The sequence below is a fragment of the Pongo abelii genome, chromosome 9 (assembly GCF_028885655.2).
Source record: "Pongo abelii isolate AG06213 chromosome 9, NHGRI_mPonAbe1-v2.0_pri, whole genome shotgun sequence".
Classification (NCBI taxonomy): domain Eukaryota; kingdom Metazoa; phylum Chordata; class Mammalia; order Primates; family Hominidae; genus Pongo; species Pongo abelii.
The window spans coordinates 121,051,685-121,076,199 of NC_071994.2; the positions used below are offsets into that span (position 1 = coordinate 121,051,685).

At 46.6% G+C, this 24,515-nt stretch overlaps 1 protein-coding gene across 3 annotated transcripts in view; it reads right to left on the bottom strand.

Annotated features, from left to right (window-relative positions):
* Positions 1–5,438: 5,438 nt before the first annotated feature.
* The window catches only part of FXYD6 (FXYD domain containing ion transport regulator 6), a 40,361-nt gene continuing 21,284 nt past the window's right edge, over positions 5,439–24,515 (bottom strand). For 2 of the 3 annotated variants that reach the window (NM_001132124.1, XM_009247112.4), the window contains 7 exon segments: positions 5,439–6,738; positions 8,248–8,297; positions 8,799–8,848; positions 9,626–9,662; positions 10,268–10,342; positions 10,467–10,505; positions 11,194–11,256. In NM_001132124.1, the coding sequence (NP_001125596.1) occupies positions 8,269–8,297; positions 8,799–8,848; positions 9,626–9,662; positions 10,268–10,342; positions 10,467–10,505; positions 11,194–11,251 (288 nt within the window). In that variant the 5' untranslated portion in view covers positions 11,252–11,256 and the 3' untranslated portion in view covers positions 5,439–6,738; positions 8,248–8,268. 3 annotated transcript variants of the gene reach the window in all.

Genomic DNA, 24,515 nt, shown 5'->3' on the forward strand with positions numbered 1-24,515 from the left:
CACCACTCACCCTGCATCTCCAGCCTCCCTTTCTTCTCCACACAAAACCAAGACACCTCCTTTGTCTGATGGTTCCAGGCTGGAGACAAAGGAGCATCCAGCAGTGCTGTCCTGTTTTCTCCAAGACCCAGAGCTCTGGGAGATGTTGAGAGGTAGGGAGAGGCAGCACCCACTCCTAGGTGTGTCAGCACTGTCACAGCTGATGGGACAGTGCCCTCAGTGGCGAGGCCTCCATCTCCCCTGTCTCCCCCAAGCAGGCCTCCCTTTTGTCTCCTGACTCCTAAGTCTCAGGGCAGTCATTTGGGGTGGTCATTGCTGGGTTGATGGGGCAGGGAGGAAATAGGCTGGAATCCAGCTGACCTCTGTTTTCCTGGTGATCAAAGGCAGAGGCCCTCACCACCAGCTTCCCAAAATGGGGTTCTCCAGCTCCGCCGGCTCTGGCCTTTGTGGGATTTTACAGCCTTGAACTCCAGGTCCCCAGATCAGTTCCTCCTGGTGCTGGCTTGCAGCTGGAAAGGGCCTCCAATGAAGCAGAAGCCAGAAGCACCTAGAAAGCCACGACCCCAGGCCCAAGTCAGTCCTCAGCTGCATAACCCATATGGCCACTGGGCAGGGAAAGTGGCAGTTCCCAAGCCCCATTTGTCCCACTCGGAGGTCCTGAATCCTGAGGAACGCTGGCTCATGTCTCCTGCTATGGTTGCAGGTGCCAGGTCACTGGGGTCTTATAAGGCAGGGCTGGAAGGAGGTGGGCCCCAGAGGGTCCATTCCTTAAGTGTTGGCTTCAAGACAGCCTGAGCCATGGTGCACAGAGGTTCTGAGAACTGCCAAAGGGCAATGTACTCTAAAAGTCAAGGTCACCAGCTGGTGACAAGGGCAAACCCATTTGACCCACCTCCCCCACAGTGAATACCTTGGAGAGAAATGCATTCTTGACTGTTCTCAGAACTCACATCCAGGCTTGAACCACAACAGAGCCCATTCCTTTCCAGCTTTTCTTGGTTTTCTCCTCCCAGTAACCAAACTCCCTCTCACCTCTGAAAAGCAGCTTGAGGCTCGCCGCCTCCGGGAAGACCTCGCGGAGCAAGCCCATCCCTGGTTATTCTTACCTTCCCTCCACCACCTTCTGGATGCAACTGACATGGCTTGAATGGCCGGCATGTGGCCGTGTCACCATTCTCTTCATTTATAGCACAGATTGCCAAGTCCCTGGCCTCCTTGAGGCCTCGGGTCGTGTAAGCTGTTAAATGTTTGTACCAGCACTGAGCCTGGTGCCCACGCTCTACACTTGGCAGCAATTGTACCCTATTCCAGGGTCTCAATGGTTCCAAAGAGCTGCTTAGAGCCTCCCAACAGTTCAGCTAGGCAGGCTGTGCGATGCCCATTTTACAGAGGACACTGCAGGTGGTCTGCAAACAGGTCAGAACGTGAACCCAAGTCTAACAGAGACAAGAGGAACCCAGCCATCAGAGAATGAGGAGACAAGGAAATGGATAGTGATGCCAACATTTATAGCATAATGGCTACATGGAGAATTGTCACGGTGCTTCGATGTCCACTGTATCACTTTGACCCTGTGAAATAACAGAAAAGATCTTGATGCATTTATTTTATAGGTGATGAAACTGAGGCTTAAGTGGCTTTTCCAGGGTTACACAGCGAGCAAGAGGCCCAGCTTACCCCAAAGCTAGGAAGGACTTGATTATTCAGAAAAGGAAACTGACAGAGAGGCTAGGGTCTTTCCAAGCTCACACAGTTAGAGCAGAAGGGACCTCGGGGATGTTCTGAGCCTCAGGCTCTACCAGACTGCCTCCAAGCCCAGCTCAGAGGTAGGAATCCGTTCTTCTGGACTGTGCAGGGGGGGCTCACCCCCTCCAGTCCCTGCCATCCAGGTCCTTCAGGACATGCGATCACAGCATCACCTGCTCTGCCATCATTGCCTTGGCAGGTGCCCCACTGTTGTGCAACCAGGCCCGGGGCTGGGCGGACCCCATCAAATCAACAGCTGGTTGGCTTGAGCCGGCTAAGTCTGCCCCACTGGAGCTCAGCTGTGACAGCAATGAGTCACACTAACGGAGAGAGGTGGCCATTCCTTCTCTGTGGCCTGGAGACAAGTTTTTCCAAAGCTCCTCCCCTGGCTCAGGCACACACACCTGACCTTTCTCTCGCTGGGCCCAGGGCGAGGCAGAGCAGCCAGGAACAAGGTGGGGTGAACCAGACAGAGCTGGAGTGCTCTCCCACCCCTGCTTTGCCCAGCCTCCCCGCCAAGCCCATGATTCCAAGCAACGTAAGGCCCTCCTCCCAGAAGAAGGGGCCAACAGCCCAGTGACCTTGGAGTGTGCTTCGCCTGGCCCTCCCCTCACACCGCTCCCTACAGCTTGCACTCTGCCTCTGACTCTCTTCCAAGAACAATTTGGCAAGTTCTAATCTACATCTTGCAAAAAAAAAAAAAAGACAAAAAACAGAGAGGTAGGAGGGCCACAGCACCTGGGGTCCCAGAAGGCAGACTGACCTGTTCCTTACAGCGGGGGTAAGTAACGCAGAAAACCTCCAGGCAAAGAGACATGGAGATGTTCGAAATGGAATGGGGGGTGGAGGGAGTCATTGGGAGGCAAAAGGTGTGGGACACCTGAGGTTACTGAGACAGGGAACTCGGGATTCCCTTCTGGGAAATGACACAGCATGGCAGCTGTCCTTCCTATTCAGTCAAGCTACATTGCCTCATTAAGCCAAATCACAGCTACAAACCAGTGCCACACGCCTGGAGGCTGAGTGGACATTCCTGGTCCTCCTCACGGAGATATATAGCATTCTGAGCTCTGATCCAGCTGATCTGTGTGAAGTCCTCAGACAAGCACATAGTAAGTGCTCCATAAATGTCAGCTGCTCTTGTTTCTTTTAATTGGTACTATTTTGGCCATCATTTCTTCGATTGTTCTTCATGTGTCCTGTTTCCAGACCATTAGACTCCCACAGGAGGCTCCTTGGAGCACGGTCCAGCTAGTTTATGTCTTGAAGGGACAGCCACGCTCCAGGTGCAGTCTTGGGAGCCATCTGATCACTGTCCCTTCATCTGAGCATCTGCCTTCTGAAGGAGGCGAGGCCATGTGCTGACAAGCACTATGGACAGACAGCCCAGGGTCAAGTCCTAGCTCCTCCATCCCCCAGCTGTGTAACCTGGACCAGGAAGATTGTATCTCTGACCGATCTCAGAATACAGCTGGATTACCAGGAGGAAAACTAAGTGAGTGCTTAGAGGCAGGCAAAGTAAGGATAACCATTTGTAGATGATGTGCTAGAGATGCTGACCATCATTCCTTACTCTTAACATAATTATGAGAAAAATTAGAACCTCCTCATTGGACTTCCTTATTCCTATGCTGAAGTATAATGTTCTGTTTTTACTAACGTATGGGGGGCGGCACACACAATGCTTTGCATGTCTAGGGCCTCTAGGGGTCTCAGTCTGGCCTCGCTCTGAAATTTCTGCAAGGCCTGCCAATTCCCTGATGTATCACGAGTGTTCCCGAACAATAAGCTCATTTACCAGGTCTTGCTGTGACCAGATATTTTTTAATCGCCGTGATCACTGGGTTGACAGGTTGAGCTTGAACTCCACCATAAGCCTGAGTCTTTCCAAAGGCCTGGGGGACTGAAGGCAGAAGCAAGAGCACACGTAGAGAAGGCATCGAGCAAGTGGATCTGTGGTTCTTCGGTTCTAAACAACTTGCGGAATCCAGGCGGACTCAGGGCCTGTGTGGCCACTGGGCAGGGAAGGTGGTGGTTCCCAGGCCCATCGAAATCCCAAGGAGCACTGGCTTCTGTCTCCTGCTATAGCTTCAAGTGCCAGTTCACTGGGGTCTTAGAAGGTGGGGCTGGAAGGAGGTGGGCCCAGAGGGTCCCACTCCTTAAGTGCTGGCTTCAAGATGGAAGATATTAAGATGTTCCAGGGGTCGATTCTTTTTTCAAGACCCTAAGATGTTCCAGGCTTCTGTAGAGCAGGCATAGTCCTTGCCCTCCAGGAATTGTATCAATAAAGACACAAAACACTAGAGGCAGAAGCTGCACACGGGCAACCTCCACGCAGAATCTGCCTACATTTGTGTGGTTCGGCCAACAGTCGTTTTTAGAAAGTTGAGTCAGTGTCTTTGGAAGGACACTGTAGGTGACTGCAGGTGCCATGCCCCATCATCACTCCAGCAGATTCACATATTGGCATTACCTGCCTGGTCTCTACAGTCTGGATGCCAAGTATGAAGTGTTAATATAAAGGCAGCAAACAAGTGTGATTGGGGCACAAGAAAGGGATTCGGCTGGGCGCTGTGGCTCACGCCTCTAATCCCAACAATTTGGGAGGCTGAGGCAGGCGGATCACTTGAGGCCAAGAGTTCGAGACCAGCTTGGCCAACATGATGAAATCCCGTCTCTACTAAAAATATAAAAATTAGCTGTGTGTGGTGGAGGGCACCTGTAATCTCAGCTGCTCAGGAGGCTGAGGCAGGAGAATCTCTTGAACCCAGAAGGCAGAGGTTGCAGTCACTGAGCCAAGATAACGCCACTGCACTCCAGCCTGGGTGACAAGAGCAAAACTCCATCTGAAAAAAAAAAAAAAAAGAAGGGATTCGATTCTACCTAATGCCAGGAAGGCTCCACAGAGGAGGGGTATTTCATAATCCGTCACCCACCCTGTCACTCCCTTGATCCCTTCCTTCCTTTCTTCTTTTTAGAGACAAGTTCTCATTCTGTTGCCCAGGCTGGAGTGCAGTGGTGCAATCACGGTTCACCGCAACCTGGAACTCTAGGGCTCAAGCAATCCTCCTGCCTCAGCCTGCCGAGTAGCTGTGACCACAGGTGCGCGCCACCATGCCCAGCTAAGATTTCACCATGTTGCCCAGTTGGTCTTGAACTCCTGGCCTCAAGCAATTCTCCTGCTTCAGGCTCCCAAGTTGCTGGAATTACAGGTGTGAGTCACCACCCCTGGCTCCCTTTTCAAGTCCTTAGGTAGTGGCCCCAGAACTTATCAAAGAGAAATGTTAGGATGTTTTACTCCAGGCCACTGAGTACTTGGAGAGGCCATTGTGACTCCCTTTTTTTGCTCCAAGACAGTGTGCAATGTACAGGTCCTGCTACGGGATGTGGCTTGAGCCCAGTGGCCTGGGAAGGCGGGAGAGAGGGAGGGAGGAATAGAAATGGTGGGAAGGTGCGGGACGAAGGGCTGAGCAGGAGGAGAGGAAAGTGAAGGAAGAAAAGGAAAGGGAGGGAAGAGAAGTGGGGAGGAGGCAACAGTGACAGCAGCTGAAGGGGCTCTGTGCCAGCCTGGCTGGCTCTCCAGTCCTTCCTCTTCCCTCTGACCGTGGACGGACTCCCTCTAGCCCTTTAAGTTCCACAGACCCTACAAACACTCAAGTTCTTTCACAGAAAGGAAAGCACCTCTGAGCCACTAGGAAACAAAGGATATTTTATTCCTTTTTTCTGTCGTCGTTGAGAGGATAGATCACGATACAGAGAACAGCAATGGGTCACAGCGCACGGTTTGGTTGGTTTCCATGGGAACACAGAGGACAGGAGGGGCAGGATCTGGGTTGAGTTCCCTCTCTCGTTATGACCTTCAACCTCTCACTGTTCCCAAGGGCTGCACGGAGCCTGCTGAGTCTCCAACCCACCTCGCTCACCGCTCTGACCACCGACAGGCAGAGCAAAGGATGCGGGAGTTGCCTCTGCTGCCCATCCAAGGGGACGTGGGCAGAGAAGCAAAGGCCTCTGCTCTCCCTCCATCCATCCCAGTGTGCTGGCCCCAACAGAACAGGAGTCCTTCAGCTATTGCCTGCCAGAGACCCAATTGCAGGGACTGGAGTCTGCATCTGGATGAGCTGGGCTGTAGATTGAAGTCTCAGAAGCAGGGAAGGTTGGAAGGAGTAGGGTCCCAGAGCCCATGGGGTTATTGCTGAGAAGATATGCAGGGGACACATTCCCCAGGGGCAGAGTAGAAGCCCTGGGCCTGGAATCCCCGGGCGCTCTGTGAAGGAGCGGGGCAGATGGGGACTCCTCGTGGAAGCCCCCGGGAAGAAATTAACCACGGAAGGGCATAGCCTGCCTGAAGTCAACGCTGGGCTCACCAGCTCCTTGCTTTGTATCTCCAGTTGCTAAGAGACCTTCAGACTGGGATCAGGTGGGATAAGGAAGCAAGGTTTTTGTTAAAGGAGTGAAAGGAGTCCATGAAGAATGATGACAAAGTGCTGCAAACCTTCCCAGGTCCCAAGACGATTGAAGACCACTGCCCGTGCTCTTACCCTACGCATCCCTAAATCAGGGGAGGGGGCTGGTCTCGGGCAACAAGCAGCCTCCTAGGAGCAGAAGGTGATGGAGGGCCACGGGGGCAGGGAGGAGCAGATGGCCACGTGGCTCAGGCCCTGCCTGGGAAAGCGAGTCCACGGTTCACTAACAAACACAATACCTTCCACGAACAAGTAGCCACAAAGACCACAGTTAGCAAACACACACACTCACACACACACACACACACAGACACATCACAGGAGGTGGGCAGGACCGCAGGCTGCAGTGGGGAGGCAAGTGTCAGTTGCATCATCAGGTGGAGGAATGGTGTTAGAGGGGATAGGGTGGGGGACGCACAAGTTCTTGGCTTCTCCTGGGGAAAGGGTTGTTGCTGAAGTGGCCGGTTTTCTTAAGCATCGACATTTGCATCCAAAGGTTCAAGCAGCGGCCTTCAGGTTCCAGAGGCTGAGGAGGAGGAAAACTTAAATTAAAAACACTTTAGCTCGCCTCTGGTATCCTTATCTGCTTCTCTGCCTTCCTTGAGCACCTGCCCACTGAAATTCCCGGTATGACAGCCTTGTCTGAGACACAGAGAAAGGAGACGAAGACACAGGGGAGGGTTGAACCTCAGAGGAAGCCTCTCCCAGGTGGGCTGGAGCCTGGCAGACACGGAAAGGAAATTGTTAAACCCAGGAAATTGTTAAATCCCCAGTGGTTGCTCACAGTCCTGAGCCTTAGGATAAAAGGTTTCTGAGAAAGAACTAGTTTGGGAAAAAAATGAAAAGACATTTCATTTCCAGGCTGCCTCCTCTGAGCCTTCCCAGATTCTCAGTCTGTGATGAAATAGACAGAACACCAAGCTACCAGGAAGGGCACCTGCCTCCTAGATGGGGATCTTCATCCATTCGCACTTAGGTGATCAATTGCCTTCGAGAGCCCCATCCAGAAGACGGGAGTAATGAGCCCTGCTCTGCCCATTACGGGCTGCTATGAGGATGCAAAAGCACTTAGGAAAGAATTTAAATGCTACTCAGGCACACGATATTGTTACACACAGTCGAAGCTGGTGCACTGGGCACTTCATCATCCAGAAACCTCTTTTCACTTACAATGTAAGATAAACTTATATACCTTTCTATAATGCCTTATTTGTACGTGGGGAAAAAAAGGCAGAACTCAGCTGACCAAAGACAAACCTTTTCCCTTAGAATTATTCCAGGGCATGTCATAAAGTGAGACGCACAGGACAGAGGGGAGCAGTGGCGCTGAACCACAGCCACAAAGGCCTGAGTTCACAGTCCGGCTGTCACTCTCCAAGGGGCTATTCCCTCTGACCTTGGTTTCACCTATAAAATGGGCTAAACCCCACCTGTCCCATCCTCTTTTTCTGGCAGACTCGAGTGAGTCTGTGTGTGTGGCTGCACTCTGAAAACTGTACAGCATTTGCCAGTTACTACTCTCCTGTGCCCCCTATGATGAACAATGGAAATAGATACTAAAATCAGTGCCCCTAAATGTGGAGAGGGAAGGCTCATATACTATTTGCTCTATTTTCGGGTAGGGTTGGGAAGTTTCATAATAAGGTGTTTTAAAAAAAAGTGGCCCTAAAGTACTTTCTGAGTCACCACGGAAAGCCATTATCTTTATGCTACTTTGAGATTAGGAGCATTTCACTAACTCTAACTCTCCCCATGTTGCACCTGGGATGACGCCCTATGCACTTGACCCGTGGGCTGTGTGGAAGCCCCATTTCCAGGTGTTGGCATGCATGTGTGTGGGACACTTCGGGTGTTTCTGGTCCTGGTCTCTCTCACAGTCCCTTTCAGACTCCTGAAGGCTCCTCAGGGCAGGGCCCATAATAAAAGCTGTACCCACTACAAAAGCTAGCCCCATCCTTCCTGCCTGAACCCCTGTCCAGGCCCTGATGCAGATGGTGATGGCGACAGGGGCCAGTCCAGGCAGTGAGCATCTCACCTTCCACCCGATGGCTGCACTTTAGTTCTCTGCTTTCTGGGGCTCTGTTGCTGGAAAGAAAACCAGAATGGATTATAGTGTATAGACTCCTCACCCCTGTGGGCCACCCCCAACAGCAACCATGTCTCTGCCTGACTCTGGGGGAGCAAAGAGGTGACAGGCATGGGATTTTGAGTCAGAACGATCTGGGTTCAATCCTGGCCCTGCTACTTGCTGCTTACAGGAACCTGGTAACCTCTCTCAGTCCCTCAGTTACAAAATGGGGACAGTGATGCCTATCTCACAGGGCTGTGTGCACATCAAATGACATGGGGTCTGTGCCTGGCACAAGCAGATGCTCTGTAAATAGCAGGTGACACTAGTAGTAGCCTGTTTGGTGGAGTGAGGGGGCAATGCTGCAGAGGCCCTGGAGACCCACTCTCCTGGCACTGCGGGAGCATGTCTGGCTGGCTGTAGCGAGGCCATGCACCTGGCAACAGCCCCTTCCTGAGCTACAGAGGGGTCTCTCTGTTCCCTCTTTTCCACCTGGGCAGGTGGTCACAGACAGTTACCATTGGCGGTGATGAGGTTCTCCACCTGGGCTTCCTCATCTCCTGGGGCCCTGCAGGAGAAAGAGACACACAGCCCCATCAGAGATCTCCAGGGCAGACCCAGAGAGCATCGCTCTGCTCCTCACTGGGGCACAGCTGCCTGCGGTCAGGCTCCTCCCAGTGCCCTGAGGGGCTAGAGCTCACTGCTGTGGGGTGCATGGGGCAGAAGGAAAGGTCTGGACTGAAGGGGCAGACTCAGAGGGAACTTACAGGCACCCTTCAATGTCAGCCCTCATGGGAAGGGGAGGCTAGGGCCACATGGGGGCTTGGGTGTGTCCTGCCACACGCTTTGGACTTCTGGGGTCCGAGCTACCGTTGGCTATTGTAGTAAATTAATGGGGTATGACCTCTACGTGGGAGTAGAAAGAAGGTCCAAGTGTCTATTCAACTCAAAGAGCCTTATGAACAGGTGACAAGTGGGGACTGTGTCACAGGTCCTGTAGAGAGGACCTGGGCATCAAGAGAGGCCAGGAAGCCCTCTGCTTCCCTTCTCCCAAGCTCAACTGTCCCAAGGGCCTCCAGAAAATGTTCCAGTACTTTCTTGTCCACTCCCCATCCCCCACATATATCAGAAGAGACAGGATGGGCTGACCTTCAACGTTTTGACCTCTCCTTTGCCCCAGAGTCTACCTGGCAGTCCTCAAACTTCCAGCCCTATGCCCCAACACACACGTTCTGCCTCTGAGACAAGAATCCAAGAGAATGCCCATTTGGGGGTCACACACCAGGGGTCCCTTCCTATCCCACCTAGTATCACCCCCCTATGTCCGCTGCCATGGCATCCTTACCGGGGCTTCTGATTGAAACTGCACTTGCACCTGCGACCTGAAAAGCAAAGAAACCATCCAAGGTCATGCTCCTGGCTTGGCCACAGCAGGGCCCAGGGTCTGTGCAGATTGTGGGACTATGTAAATGGAACCCCCTAGACCTGGGCAGTGCACAGTTTGCACAGCTGCACACAGTGGCCCTCAGATGGGGTAGCTTCTTCTGGGGCAAAGGAAATACATTCTATAGCTGGAATGGCTACACCCCCACAGCCCTCTTGATCATGTGAGTAAAGAGGGATCTGTGCATATGAGGCTCATGTGGGAACAACAAACTCGGGGGCACATCCCTCGCACACTAGGGCAACACCTGTCTCCTTCCTCTATGACTGCCCCATTCATGCCCTATAGACACAGCACTGGGAAGCCACGCTGCTCGTTCCTATCTATGCTCATTGTCATATGACATTTTCTTTGTTCCCGCTTCACTGTTTTACTGAGCACTTACTATGTGTCCAGCACTCTACTGGGTCCTGAAGATAACATGGAGGGCAGGCAGCCTCCTTTCCTCTCCAGGAGAGGGACCAACCAGGCTCTCACACTGTCCCCACCTGCTTAGCAGCCTCAGTCATTGCTCTCATAGAGGGAGCAAAAGAACAAACTTACTTAAGATAAGGAGGATCCCAACCGAGAAGAGGACCACAGCGAACACCAGTCCCCCAATCCTCAGGGTCTGGTAATCTGCCAAAGGAACCAAGGGTGAGAGAGGAAGGGGCCAACGAGAGGGTGTCTGTTCCCCACATCCCTCCTGCCAGACAGGGCTGCATTCCCCCTGACCCCTGCACCCAGGGTCGCCATCGCTCACCATAATGAAAAGGGTCCATTTCCTTCTCCTTGTCAGCTGCTGCAAAAACAAAGTTGGTCAAGAGAAAGAAAGCTACATAATCTCGTTCCCAAATATCTAACCTTGCCTCACAGACCTCAGTCTCCACAAAGGGATTCCGGTGGAGCAGGGCCCATTAAGCAGAGATGCCTAGAGGTGCACGGTAGGGCGGGCCTGCCAGTTAGGGGGTTAGGGGAACCCTGAGGGCCAAAGTCAGTGAAGGCATCGGGCCTTAGTGAGGCTCTGAGTCATGCAACACCCACATTCATTGCCCCTTTTTATTCTTACATCATCCTCAGAAGGCAGGATCAGTTTTCCTCTTGTGACATACGGAGAAACCGAGACCAAGGAAGGACATATGACTTGCATGAGGCCAGCACTGGCTAATATGGTCTAGAGACTGACGTGCAGGTCTGACTCCCAGGGTTCAAGCCACAAGTCCACAGAGGCCCAGTGAGCTTGCGGGGCTTAAAAACCACGCCCTGCTGGACTCTTATGGGGCGAGTGGGCAGGCTGTGTTGAGGTCTGTGAATAAATAGCTGCCACCTCCACGACTTTCTCTGCTGACTGAAGGGAGAGCCCCCTGACTAGACATGAAGAACCTGAGAGTCCCCCAGCCCTAATGTCCCAAGGGGCCCAGAACCTTCCAGCAGAGAGGGCTGGACAGGGTTGTCATCTTGTCACAGCCAGGTCCCAGAGGGGTACTTACCACTGGCCAGGACCGTGGGGGCCAGCAGGCTGCAGAGGAAGACCAGCACCAACTCCATGGCGTCTGGGGACAGAGGGAGAAAAAAATGATTCTCTGGCTAAGAAGCCTCCATCCGTCAGCTCCAAGCATCAGCCTGACCAGGGGCCAAGCCAAATCCCCAGCTTTACTCTGCACTCATGACTTGGTGAGGGTTCAAACAACCTAAGCACAAGCAGTTGACTTTTTTCTTTTTTTTGAGACAGAGTCTCGCTATCTTGCACAGGCTAGAGTGCAGTGGCATGATCTCGGGGCTCACTGCAACCTCCGCCTCCCGGGTTCAAGCGATTCTCTTGCCTCAGCCTCCTGCGTAGCGGCATTAGAGGCATGTGCCATCACACCTGGCTAATTTTTTGTATTTTTTGTAGATGGGGTTTCATCATGTTGGCCAGGCTGGTCTTGAACTCTTGACCTCAAGTGGTCCACTTGCCTCAGCCTCCCAAAGGGCTGGGATTACAGGCGTGAGCCACCAACAGTTGACAGTTCTTGGACTCTTAGAGAATACACTGCATGTATTAATTCAATTGGTACAATCGAGTTAGTACAATTAGCAAGCACTACAACTAACGCAGGCCGAGAACCTGAAGCTTAACGAGGCTGACATGCACCAGAGTGAGTAGCAGGGCCTAGATCCTAACCCAGCATAGTAACTCCTCCACCACGCTGCCTCTGGGACGTGACTTTGGTGATCTCATCTGTGTCCTTCTCTCCATGCCACCCTTCTGTGGCCATCACTAGTTCATTCTGACAGCCAATACCCCGTCAGAAATGTCTCTTAATATCAGATTAAATGGGGCCAGTAAACCAATGTCCCTCTAGTCTAGCCAGCTGGGTGGGGAGGAGACTTGTGGTTTCCTGGGCCCTGAAGCACTGACAGCCCTCCTTCAGGTACCCCTCACATCCCACCTCAAAAGTCCCCAAGTCAGCTCTTCCCACAGGCTTTGGTTCAGAATCCTCCAGAAAGGTGGTTTGATTCAACAAAAGGAGTTTGAAGGCTGGTTCCATGAGCCTCGCACGGCAGCCTCTGCTTCCCCAGAGGATGCGGAGGTCTCTGCTCCGGAGCTCATCAGTCCTGGTCTCTGGGTGGATGGCCCCAGGTGGGCTATCCTGGTGGAAGCAGGAGGCAGGGCCAAGAGGTGGCACCCAGGGATAGATTTCAATGGCGGGACACACATCTCACTCCTGGGCTTAAAGGAGCATGGTTAAGAGCCAGAGAGGAGACAGAGAGGCTTTTCCTGAACCAGGAAAGCCCAAGGCTGGGTGCTGTTTTCCATGTGGGGTGAAACCGGCAGTGGCCTGAACCCCTGGACATCCGTCCAGTCCAAGACCCTGATTGCCCCCAGCACGGTCACTACCTTCCTCCGGCCTTGAGCAAGCAGCCGCCACTGCACTTCACCTCTCAACCACCAGGGGTCAGAACGACTGCATCCACAGCCACGTCAAGGACCAAACCTTGATTCAAAAAGCCTTTATCAAAAGGTGGTAATTTGCTTTTAATGCTGTCTCATTTCACACTTGTATTTCCTTTGAATGCTACACTGTATCTTGTATGTATAAAAATATATGTAACATACACATATAATGAGGCATAGCAATAATAGAAACACCCATAAACCAGCAGCTTAGGAAATGGAGCTTTACAAAGACTGCTGCAGTGACCTCTATTTCCCTCCACCTCATCCCCCTGCCTCTCTCCCAGAGGTGGCCAGTATCCCAAAAATATATATTTTTATATTTATTTATTTATTTATTTCTTTATTTATTTAGAGACTGAGTCTCCCTCTGTCGTCCAGGCTAGAATGCGATGGTGCGATCTCGGCTCACTGCAACTTCCACCTCCCGGGTTCAAACGATTCTCCTGCCTCTGCCTCCCAAGGAGTTGGGATTACAGGCATGCACCACCACACCCAGCTAATTTTTTGCATTTTTAGTAGAGACAGGGTTTCACCATGTTGGTCAGGCTCAAACTTCTGACCTCAGGTGATCCACCCGCCTCGGCTTCCCAAAGCACTGGAATTAACAGGCGTGAGCCACCACGCCTGGCTGAAAATATGTATTTGTAATCATTCCCTTGCTCTTCTTTTAAAAAGCTGCCAATCAACAGATATAAAATCTCAGTTATGCAAAATGAGTAAGTGCTAGAGATCTGCTGTATAACATACAGCATAATTAAGAATAATTAAGAATATTGAATTGCACACTTCAAGATATGTTAAGAGGGTAGATCTCATAGTAAGTGTTCTTTCCACAATTTAAAATATACAATTCACACATCAGGAAGTTTGCCATTTTAAACTGTACAATTCAGTGGTTTTTAGAACATTCACAAAGTTGTGCATTCGACACCAGTCTCGGGTTCCTAGACATTTCATCATCCCAAGAAGAAACTTGCATCCATCGGCAGTCACCCCCGACTCCTCTTCCCTTCAACCCTGAAACCATTCATCTACTTTTTGTCTCAATGGGTTTGCCCATTCTGGACATTTCACATAAATGAAATAATAAAATACATGGACTTCTGTGTCTGGCTTTCAAGTTAGTGTAATGTTGTCAGGGTTCATCTACATTGTAGCATGTATGCGTATTTTATTTCTCTTTATGGCTGAATAATATTCCACTGTATGGATATTCACCTTGCTGTTTGTTTTAAAAATATATTTAACACATACATATATCTAAATATTATGTTGCTTAGTGTAGCTTTTTTGAACTTTATAATTATGATATCATGTTTATAGTCTTTTGAAACTTGCTTTTTCTGTTCAACATTATGCTTCTGTGGTTCACTGACTTATTATATTTAGCTATAGTGCATTCATTTTCAGTGTGGTGTAATATTCCATTGTGCAGGTAAATGATCATGTATTGCTCTAGTCTCCTGCCAATGGATGTCTGTTTTTTTCCCTCAATTTTATGCTATTACAAATAATGGAGTCGTGGACATATTTGTGTATACTGCTCAGAGCACACATGCAAGAATTCTGAGGAAAGTTTTTAGATTCTTTGATCACCACTCCCATAGGAAATACATTTTACATTGCAACCCAGCATAACACATATTCATGTATACCAGAAGCAATTGTCACAAAACAATACTTAGTATGAATGAGATAGTTTATTTTCTATTTTATTCTGTTTCTTTACAAAAAACATTTCCAGGCTCCTTAATGGGTCACACTCGGCAGTTTGAACAGTTATGTTCTAGACATGAGCCTAGGACTGAAGTCATTCATTGGGTTGTATAGTATGCAAACGGTCCACTTTACATAATGATTTAAAATTGTTTCCACAGTGGTCATCTCCATAATATCCCACCAGCTGCATATCACTGTCCCCATTACTCTACAGCCTGTTGTGGATATTTTCTATTGTCAGATATTTTCATTTTTGCCAATCTAGAGGTAAAAGATAGCTTTAATGTGATTACACTGTAATAGAGCTGGACTTTTTTCTCCGTGTTTATTTGTCATTCCTGTTTCTTCATCAATGATATGTTTTTCATGCCGTTTGCCCATTTTTCAAGTGAGTTGACATTATTATTGTTGTTAATTTCTTATTCTGAATACTAAACCTTGGTCATTAAGTATGGCAAATATCTCCTTCCAGCTGGTGGCTTATTTTTTCATTTTTAAATGTTGTCTTCTGTTGAACAGAATTTCTTAATTCTAACATACTTGAATGCTGTGATTTTTGTGTCTTAAGACATCCTTTCTCACCCTGAGGTCAAATTTTCATCTAAAAACCCTAAAGCTTTGTCTTTTACATTTAAATCTATTTGACATCCGTAACTGATGTTTGTGTATGGTGTGAGGTAGGAGTCTAGTTTTACCTCTTCCCATACTGATAACTGGTACCGTAACCTGGTTCCAGTGGCGGACTGCCTCCCCTTTTCCTCATGATGGGCTATACCACCTTTGTCACGTATCTGATTTCTATTTGGTATGCATCAGTTTCTGGGCTTTCTCTTTGGGTCTATTGGTCAATTTGTCTGTACTGCATTAAAATCACTGTGTTTCAATTATGATAGCTTCATAGTAATCTTGCCACATGGTAAGAGAAGCTCCCATCTTTTTTTCTCCTATTCCCTCTCCTCCTCTTTCTTCAGGAATGTCTTCATTATTCTTGGCTTTTTGCTCTCAAATTTCAGAATTAGCTTTCCAAATTCATCTAAAACTGTTAGGATTTTCATGGGAACTGCAATGGACCTATCTATAGAACAACCTGGGGAGAAATGACATATTTCTGATCTTGAGTCTCCTGTCTATAAATAAATCTTTTGATTTGTTTAGGTCCTTTTCAATAAAGTTCCATAAATGCTTTCATATAGGTGTTGCACACTTTCTGTTAGATTCATTCCTAAGTGCCTTATCATTTTTATTGCTGCTTTCAATGTCACCTTGTATGTGTTTTCTAAGTTTTGCCGGTAGAGAGAAAAGCAACTGATTTTTACATATTGATCTTAAATCCAATAATCTTGTTAAACTCTCAAATTATTTGTAATAGCTTACCTAGAGATGCCTTTGGGTTTTCTCTGTAGATATAGCATCTTTAAATGATATTGTTCCTTCTTTCTAATTCTCACACTGTTTATTTCTATTTCTTTTTTTTAGAAAATTATAGTTTTTATTTTATTTTATTTTATTTATTTATTTATTTTATTATACTTTAAGTTTTAGGGTACATGTGCACAATGTGCAGGTTTGTTACATATGTATACATGTGCCATGTAGGTGTGCTGCACCCATTAACTCGTCATTTAACATTAGGTATATCTCCTAATGCTATCCCTCCCCCCTCCCCCCACCCCACAACAGGCCCCAGTGTGTGATGTTCCCCTTCCTGTGTCCATGTGTTTTCATTGTTCAATTCCCACCTATGAGTGAGAACATGCAGTGTTTGGTTTTTTGTCCTTGCAAGAGTTTGCTGAGAATGATGGTTTCCAGCTTCATCCATGTCCCTACAAAGGACATGAACTCATCATTTTTTATGGCTGCATAGTATTCCATGGTGTATATGTACCACATTTTCTTAATCCAATCTATCATTGTTGGACATTTGGGTTGGTTCCAAGTCCTTGCTATTGTGAATAGTGCTGCAATAAACATACGTGTGCATGTGTCTTTATAGCAGCATGACTTATAATCCTTTGGGTATATACCCAGTAATGGGATGGCTGGGTCAAATGGTATTTCTAGTTCTAGATCCCTGAGGAATCACCACACTGACTTCCACAATGGTTGAACTAGTTTACAGTCCCACCAACAGTGTAAAAGTGTTCCTATTTCTCCACATCCTCTCCAGCACCTGTTGTTCCCTAACTTTTTAATGATCACCATTCTAACTGGTGTGAGAGGGTATCTCATTGTGGTTATTTGTATTTCTTGTCTTAGTGTACCGGGTAGGAATTCCAGTGAAATGCAGAATAAAAACAATAGCAAACACACACACACAACACGTGCACACTCATACACAGTCTTACTACTGATTTTAAATGGAGTTTTTCTAATGCTTTGAAAGTTCCCCTCTAATCCTGGTTTCCAAGATGTTTCTGTTTTATGTTAATTATGAATGAGTGTTCTATTTCTATGGTTTTTGTCCTTAAATCTACCAATGAAGTAAATTGTATGTATGGATTATCAAGTGTTAAATCATCCCTGCATTTCTGAGGTGAAACCAGTGTTTTGTTTTGTTTTTTAATAAACAGATGGATTTGGCTTACTGACATTTTGTTAAGGATTTTTGCCTCTATGTGCATGAGTGAGTTTGGTCTGCAGTTTTTATTTCATTGTATTAACTTTGCCTGGTTTGGGGATGGCAGTACTGGCCTCACAGAACAAGTATCCACTCTCCTGCTAGTTCCCTGGAAGAGTTTGCAGAAGATGTGAATAATCTGTTCTTTGAGTGTTTGGTGGAACTAACCTGTAAAATCATCCAGGCTTGGGACTTTCTTTGTGGGAATATCTTAAATGGCCCATTCAATTAAGTGCCAATGATTATGGCACTCTCCAGATATCTATTTCTTCTTTAATAAATTTAGTGAGTTATAATTTTTAAAGGAATTTTCCCTTTTCTGCTTTCAAATGTTTTGCCATAAAGTTATGCCCGTTTTTTTCATTCCTAATGTTACTTGTGACAACTCCCTTTCTTCTTGGTCAGTTTCACCAGAGTTTTAACGATGCTAATAGTTTTTTCGAAGAAACCAACTCTTGGTTTTATTAATCCTTTTTATTGTATGTTTTAAAATTTTCTTAATTCTGCCCTTATACAATCTTTGGGTTTCTTCTATTTTTTTTTTTATGTTTATCTTGTTATGTTGGATACCTAGTTCATTAATATTTAGCTTTTCTTATTTTCCAATATAAGCATTTAAGACTGTAATGTCCCCTCTAAGTGCTTTTAAAGTATAATACTAAGAACTAAACAATAATCAAAAACCACACTTCAAAGCTTCTATAATGGGGTGAAAGTACTCCATCATAGTTGGATTGTTGTTTAGTTCTCAGTATACTTTAAACCTCCATTACAATTTCTTACTTTACCTATGCATTAAGAAGTATGTGTTTTAAATATCCAAATATACAGTGATTTTTATTTGCTTTTGTTATTGACTTCTAACTTAAGTGCACCAAGGTCAGAAAACATGGTCTGTATGAAACCATGTTTCATACGGAAACATACATGGTCTGTATGAAACCATGTTTCATACAGAAACTCAGACCTTGAAACGTATTGAGACTTGATTTATGACCTAATACATGGTCGGTTATTAAAAGAATTATATTCCATATATGCTTGGAAAATTGTGAATTCCTTCATGATTGGGAAGAAAATTCTATATGCCTATAAATTAAGATTATCAACTGTGTTTAAATTTCTTTTTTTTTTTTTGACTGTTTATCCTACCAAAAATCAAGATCAGCACTTTAAAATCTACCACTAAGTGGAAGGATTTATAAATGTATCCCCATATTTGAAACCGAGGGGTTAATCTGATCAGGTCTGCCTGCACTGCTTGCTTTTGGTCGCTTGCTTTTTGTTATTTTATTTTATTTTTTTTTCCTTTTTCCATGAAGCTGATGGCTGTCATAGCTGAAGGCCTTGGTAGCTGAAGACCTCGCCACTGCATGCTGAAACTTAACCTTCACTGGTTACTTTATAGATAACATTCGTAGGTTACCCTGGTAATGGTTACTTCAGTTGTTTTTCAGGAATTTGGGCTAGCTCCTGTCCAGTTCAAACAGGATGAGACCACCCACCCTTCAACTGGGCGTGTGCAAGTGCCCCGAAGGGTAGCCTTTTGACATCAGAGGGCTAAAAACTCCACCCTCAGGTCACACTAACACCACCATTTCCTGTACGTATGTCCTGTGGAATGCCACAAACCCTGACTACGCTTGCTCAGAATGAATCGGCCATTTCATTTTTCCCAACTGCCAATCACCTTTCCCTATGTCTCAGACCACCCCACTTCCCTTAACAGTAAATATCCCTAAGCCTTATCTTTGGGGAGGCGGATTTGAGAGCTGTTCTCCTGCCTCCTTGCTTGGTGGTCTTCTGAATAAATCTTTTCTCTTTTGCAAAATCTGTGTCACAGTGATTGATTTACTGAGATTTACTGAGCGTGGGCAGAACAGACCTGAAGCTGGCCGATAACATGTCTCTTAGAATATTCTAACAGATAGTTTAAAACTGTTATTGTCCTGTGAGTTGGGTCTTTTAGAATTACGTAGTGATCCTCCCTGTCTTAAATTCTATGTTACTCTCTACCTTTCTGTGTCCTTATGTGTTATGTGTGCATCTTATAAACAGCAAAGAGCTGGATTTTTGAAAAATTCTGTATTTTCAGGCTTTCTGTATTAATTGTCAAGTTTACTCCATTTAATTTACTTATTGTGACTATTGATATAGTTGGTCTGCTTTCTGCCATCTGTTTTTTCCCTACAGGAATGTGCTTGTTTCTTTTTCTTTCCTTGCCCTTTCTTTTTTCTGGATTAGTTATTTTTATTTTTATTTTTTTGGGGGGCGGTCTCACTATGTTACGTAGGCTGGTCTTGAACTCCTGGGCTCAAGTGATCTGCCCGCCTTGGCCTCCCAAAGTGCTGGGGTTACAGGCATAAGCCACTGCCCCTAGCCTAGTTATTTTTTTTCTTATTCTTTTTCTCCCTCTACTGGTCTAGAAATTATAGAAACTATTTTAATCTTTTAGTGGTTATCTCTGTAATTTTTCCATGTGTATTCAATGTAAAAAAGACTAAAAAAATTCAGAGTTAATACCTATAATAGTTATTAGGCAGAATACCCTCCTTGAAAATACAAAAATACAAATCATCCCCTTCCTGATACATACGCTATTATTGGAGAATATTTCAGTTCTTTTTAAAATTCTATAAAATAGATACTAATATTTGTACTTCATGAAAACTATGTTTGTTTGGATTCACTCATGTGTGTAGTAGCCAGCCTGCAAGGCAGCCCCCCAGTATCTCCTGGTATTCAGATCCTTGTACAGTCCCCTCCCACACTGCACCAGGGTTGGTCTGTATGACCAGTAAAATATGGCAGAAGTAATGGTATGTCACTTTCAATACGAGGTTATAAAAAGCAACACAGCCTCTTGCTCTCTCTCTCTCTCTCTCTCTCTCTCTCTCTCTCTCTCGGACTGCTTGTACTGAGTCAAGCTAGCTGCCATGTCTTAAGGATATTCAGGCACCCCTGTGGAGAGGCCCATGTGGGGGCCTCACTCCAAAAGCCTGCTAAGAAATACAGCCTGCCATGAACCACATAAGTGAGCTTGGAAACAGATCTTCCAGCTTCATGAAAGACCTTGAGCCAGAACCACCCACCGAAGATTCTCCCTGATTCCAAACCCTCAGAAACTGTGTGAAATATCAAACGTTTGCTGTTTTAGGCTGCTGAGTTTGGAAGTAATTTGCTATGCAGCAATAGATAATGAATTTACAACATATGTACTGATTTGTTCACCATTGTTTTTGAACGTTAGTCATCCTTCAAGCCATTTTCTTTATTCCTAAAGAACATCTTTCAAAATTTTCTTTAATGAAGATCTGTTCGTTAGAAACTCTGTTTCTGTTTATTTGGAAATGTTTTCATTTCACCTTTGTGGCAAGAGACCCTACGGCGATCCCCAGTCATTCCAGCCTTCTAGTGTTCCATGCTTTGAGTAATCACTTTCCTTTGAATACTGGCAGGAGCTGCAACATACTTTTAACCAACAGAATGTGGCAAAAGTGGCAAAAGGACAGCTCTCAGATGATGGTGTTATGTCATATAAGACTCAATCTTGCAGGATGGAGCTCGAGAATTTTCTCCCTTGCTGGCTTGAAAAAGCAAGCTGCTATGTCATGAGACAGGCTACGGAGAGAAGCACAGGATAAGGAATTGTGGGAAGCCTCTAGCAGCTGACAGCTGCCCCTGGCCAGAAGCCAGCAAGAAGATGGGAACCTCAGTTCTTCTGCCACAAGGAGATGAATACCGCCAGCAACCTGAGGGAGTCTGGAGGCAGATCTTTCCCCAGTCAATTCTCTTATCAGACCACAGCCTTAGCCAGCACCTAGACTGTAGCTCGGTGTGATGCTGAAGCAGAAAATTCAGCTAAGCTGTGCCAGACCTCTGACCTAAAGAAACCATGACATAATAAACGTGTGTTGCTTTAAGCTGCTGGGTCTGTGATCATTTGTTATGCAGCAATAGAAAACTATTACAATCCTATCCTGGAAAGGTAGTTTGGCTATGTACACAATTCTAGGCTGATAATTATTTTTGCTCTGCACTTTTAAGATGTTATTCCACTGCTATCTGGCTTCCATGATTGCTGTTGAGAAGTCTGCTGCTTATATCATCATTCCTTTATAGATGTCCTATCTTTCTTCTCTGCCTCCTTTTATTTTCTTCTTTTTGTGTTTGCTGTTGTGGGTTTCACCACAAGTCTGAAACACAACATAGAACTGATTGTTGTGAGTTTCATCAGACTTGAAAGTCCTTTACCTATAGGTTCATCCTTTTCATCGTTATGAAAAACTCTTCTCTCTTCAAATATGGCCTCTCCTCCATTCTCCCCATTTTCTCTTTCTGAGGCTGTGACTAGAAGCAGGATTAGACATCCTCATTCTATTCTCCATATCACTTAACTGCTCTTTCATATTTTCCACTTCCTTGTTTCTCTGTGCTACATTCCAGGTAATTATTTCATATTTGTTTTCCATTTTCTGACTTCCTTTTTAACTGTATTTATTTGCTGCTTAACCCACTCACTTACTTTTGTGTTTCAATGGTCATATTATTAATTTCTAAAGGTTCTATCTGGTTCTTTTTGAAATTGCCTGGTCATTTGTGTTAGTCTTTGTTGTTCACTCATTTTGTGTTCTCATCTCTTATTCTTTCAACATTTCTCACAGTTATTTTACATTCTGTATCTGATAATTCCAAACTCTTAAATCCTTGGGGGTCAAAATCTACTTTTTGTTTCTGTGCCTCTCAATCACAATGACTTGTTTTTTCCTGTGTTTGGTAATATATTCAATTGTGAGCTCATATCTGCTAGATTTTAATCTGTGGGAAATTGGCAGTCCTAAAATGGGACACTTTCTTTCAGAGAGCATTTGCTTTGCTTTTTCATGGAGGCTGGGGACAGCAGATACCAACCTGAGATCACTTTAGCGCCTCTCAAGGGTTCTTGGCTTCATGCAGGTAGTCTCAGTTTTGACTTCCCAACCTTACTGGGCTCAATGCTGATTAGCCTACAGAATGCAGTAATGTCAATGAGGGTTCATTCTAAGAGTAATTATGGCTTAAGTTCTGGCTAAGCTTCACATACTCCAGTGCTAGTTTTTGTTTTGTTTTGTTTTATTTGAGATAGAGTCTCACTGTGTCACTCAGGCTGGAGTATAGTGGCACAATCCCGGCTCATTGCAACCTCCACCTCCTGAGTGATCTTCCTGCCTCAGCCTCCCTAGTAGCTGGAACTACAAGCATGCACCACCATGCCCAGCTAATTTTTGTATTTTTAGTAGAGACAGGGTTTCACCATGTTGGCCAGGCTGGGTCTCAAATTCCTGACCTCAAGTGATCCTTCAGGCTTGGCCTCCTTATGTGTTGGGATTTCAGGCATGAGCCACCATGCCTGGCCCAGTTATCTCATGGGGTTTTTGTTTTGTTTTACCTTTTTGGTAGTGTTTGGTGTGGGGAGAGGAATGGTGACTTAAGATTGGATGATTTTCATTCCTTCTTTAAACCAAGCTGTGTAATAATAAACCTGGGATTAATTATTTTATAGTGGAAAGTCCCCTTATGATTCAGGCAGTCATACAGTCCTAAAATGTCTTCAATCAAAGTATGAAATAAGGTAAGTTTTGAGAATCTGCTATCTGTAAAACACCTCCCTCCCTCCCTCTCTCCTTCTCTCTTTCTTTCTCCAGTTTACTGCTGCTTCCTAGTCCAAGTCCCATCTCCAAATTACACCTGCTCCTTGCTTAGCCAGTGAGGAGGGAGACTGGAGTCCAGATGTGGAAGGAAGATGAAACAACACATTAAGGCCTTCAAATCTTAGGGGCCTTGGTGTGAATATTGGATGTGAGGTGAGAGAGGGAAGGACAAACGAACCAGGCTTCCCACAGTGGCCTCTTGACCAGCTCTAGCTGGAAGAGGGATTGCAGTGTTGGCGATAGGGCTCCTCTTGCCCCTGGGAATAGGGAAAGCACATGTCAATGGCTCTGGGCCACCAGGGACAATGTTCAGGTTGCTGCTGTGCCTTCCCTTCAAACCCCAACAGTCACCTCCATTGATGCTCAGGTTCAAATCCATTACACAAGCAAACACTGAACTCCTAGAAAGGGCCATACTATTCTGGGTTCTGCAAAGGATAAGTAGGTGAACAAGATACAGCCTCAGCTACCAAGGAGAGGTAGGATTTGGCGGCAAAGGGCTCTGATCCATCAGCAAATATGAAGAGAACTTCCCAAGAGGTACAGACGCCATGCAACAATAGTCCAGAAAGACAGAGAGAAGGGGAGCACAGAGCTCAACAGGGAGCTAGGGAAGTTTCCATGGAGGAGCTGACATTCCAGCCGAACCTTAAGAGCAGGGTTGGATTTTGATAGACAGGGGGAGGGAGAGAGTAGAGGAAAGGCATTCCGGTAAAGAAGACAGCATGAGCAAAAGCAGTGAGAGGGGAAACAGAAAGCAGGAGTAACAAATGGGATTCAGTTCAAGTTCAAGATCAGTTCAAGTTGAGCCTTAAGGCATTTCATTCAGTAGTAACTGTCCAAAGTGGCTTCCCCAAATGAGGTCCAACAGGAGATGGCCTTCATCCACCAGTAATGTCTGCTTAGCCTAGGAGGGAGCTGTGACAGCAACCTACCAAATAGCTACCATTTCTAGTGTAAGATACCTTCCAAAACAGTGAACAACCCAGTTGGACTCAAGCATGACGGGGTGGGTGGTGAGAACTCAGATAAGATGGTTGGAATCAGATTGCAGAGGCTCTTGAGTGCCAAGCTAAAGAGTTAAGACCTGCCTTTGTATTCTAAAGAAAACATTTCTGATCAAGTTACGGTGTGAAAAGAAATACTGTCACAAATTTGAAAAGTGACCAATTCTCTACTCCTGCAAGCTGCTGTCCCAGCCTGGGCTACATCAACCACACCTCAGCATGGGCCCCCTCGGTGTGGCGGGAGGGGAGAGGAGGGGGGCCTAAACCCATTTTAAAAAATCTCATCGGTGGTACTGTTGGCGCTGACCCTGAGTTGAGTGGCCAAGTACATACACAGAACCTTTCAAGGGCCACAGACTGCCTTTGTCTCACTGCTGTACCCAGCTTGGCTTCCCTTCCATCTCATATACCCCCCCTCTGCACCTCCCACCCTCCCAATGACCACACATTCCTTTCTCCCTCCTTCCAGGGAGAAAGCTGGGCTGCTGGAGGCTGGCTGGGGTGGGGAGGGCAAGAGGCTGGGTGGTGATAAATCTCAGTTCCGGGCGAGAGAGTCTAAGGAGTAGATGGAAGACAGGAAGGAGGAGTCACTGGGGGAAGGAGATCCAAGGCTGAAGTGAGTGGAAAGGGCACAGGAACAGGGCATGCACCGCCACATGTGCACTGGGCCCTGGACCTTTGCCTGGGGGCCTAAGGACCTGGCTCGCCAGCACAGGGGGCCTGAGAAATCATCAATGCTGGAGTGGGGGACTCCCTGGCTGCTTCACTGTCTTGCTCCCCAACTCTTCCCCTCTAGACCATTTGGACCACTCTCCCCATCTGGAGAATGGAACCAATC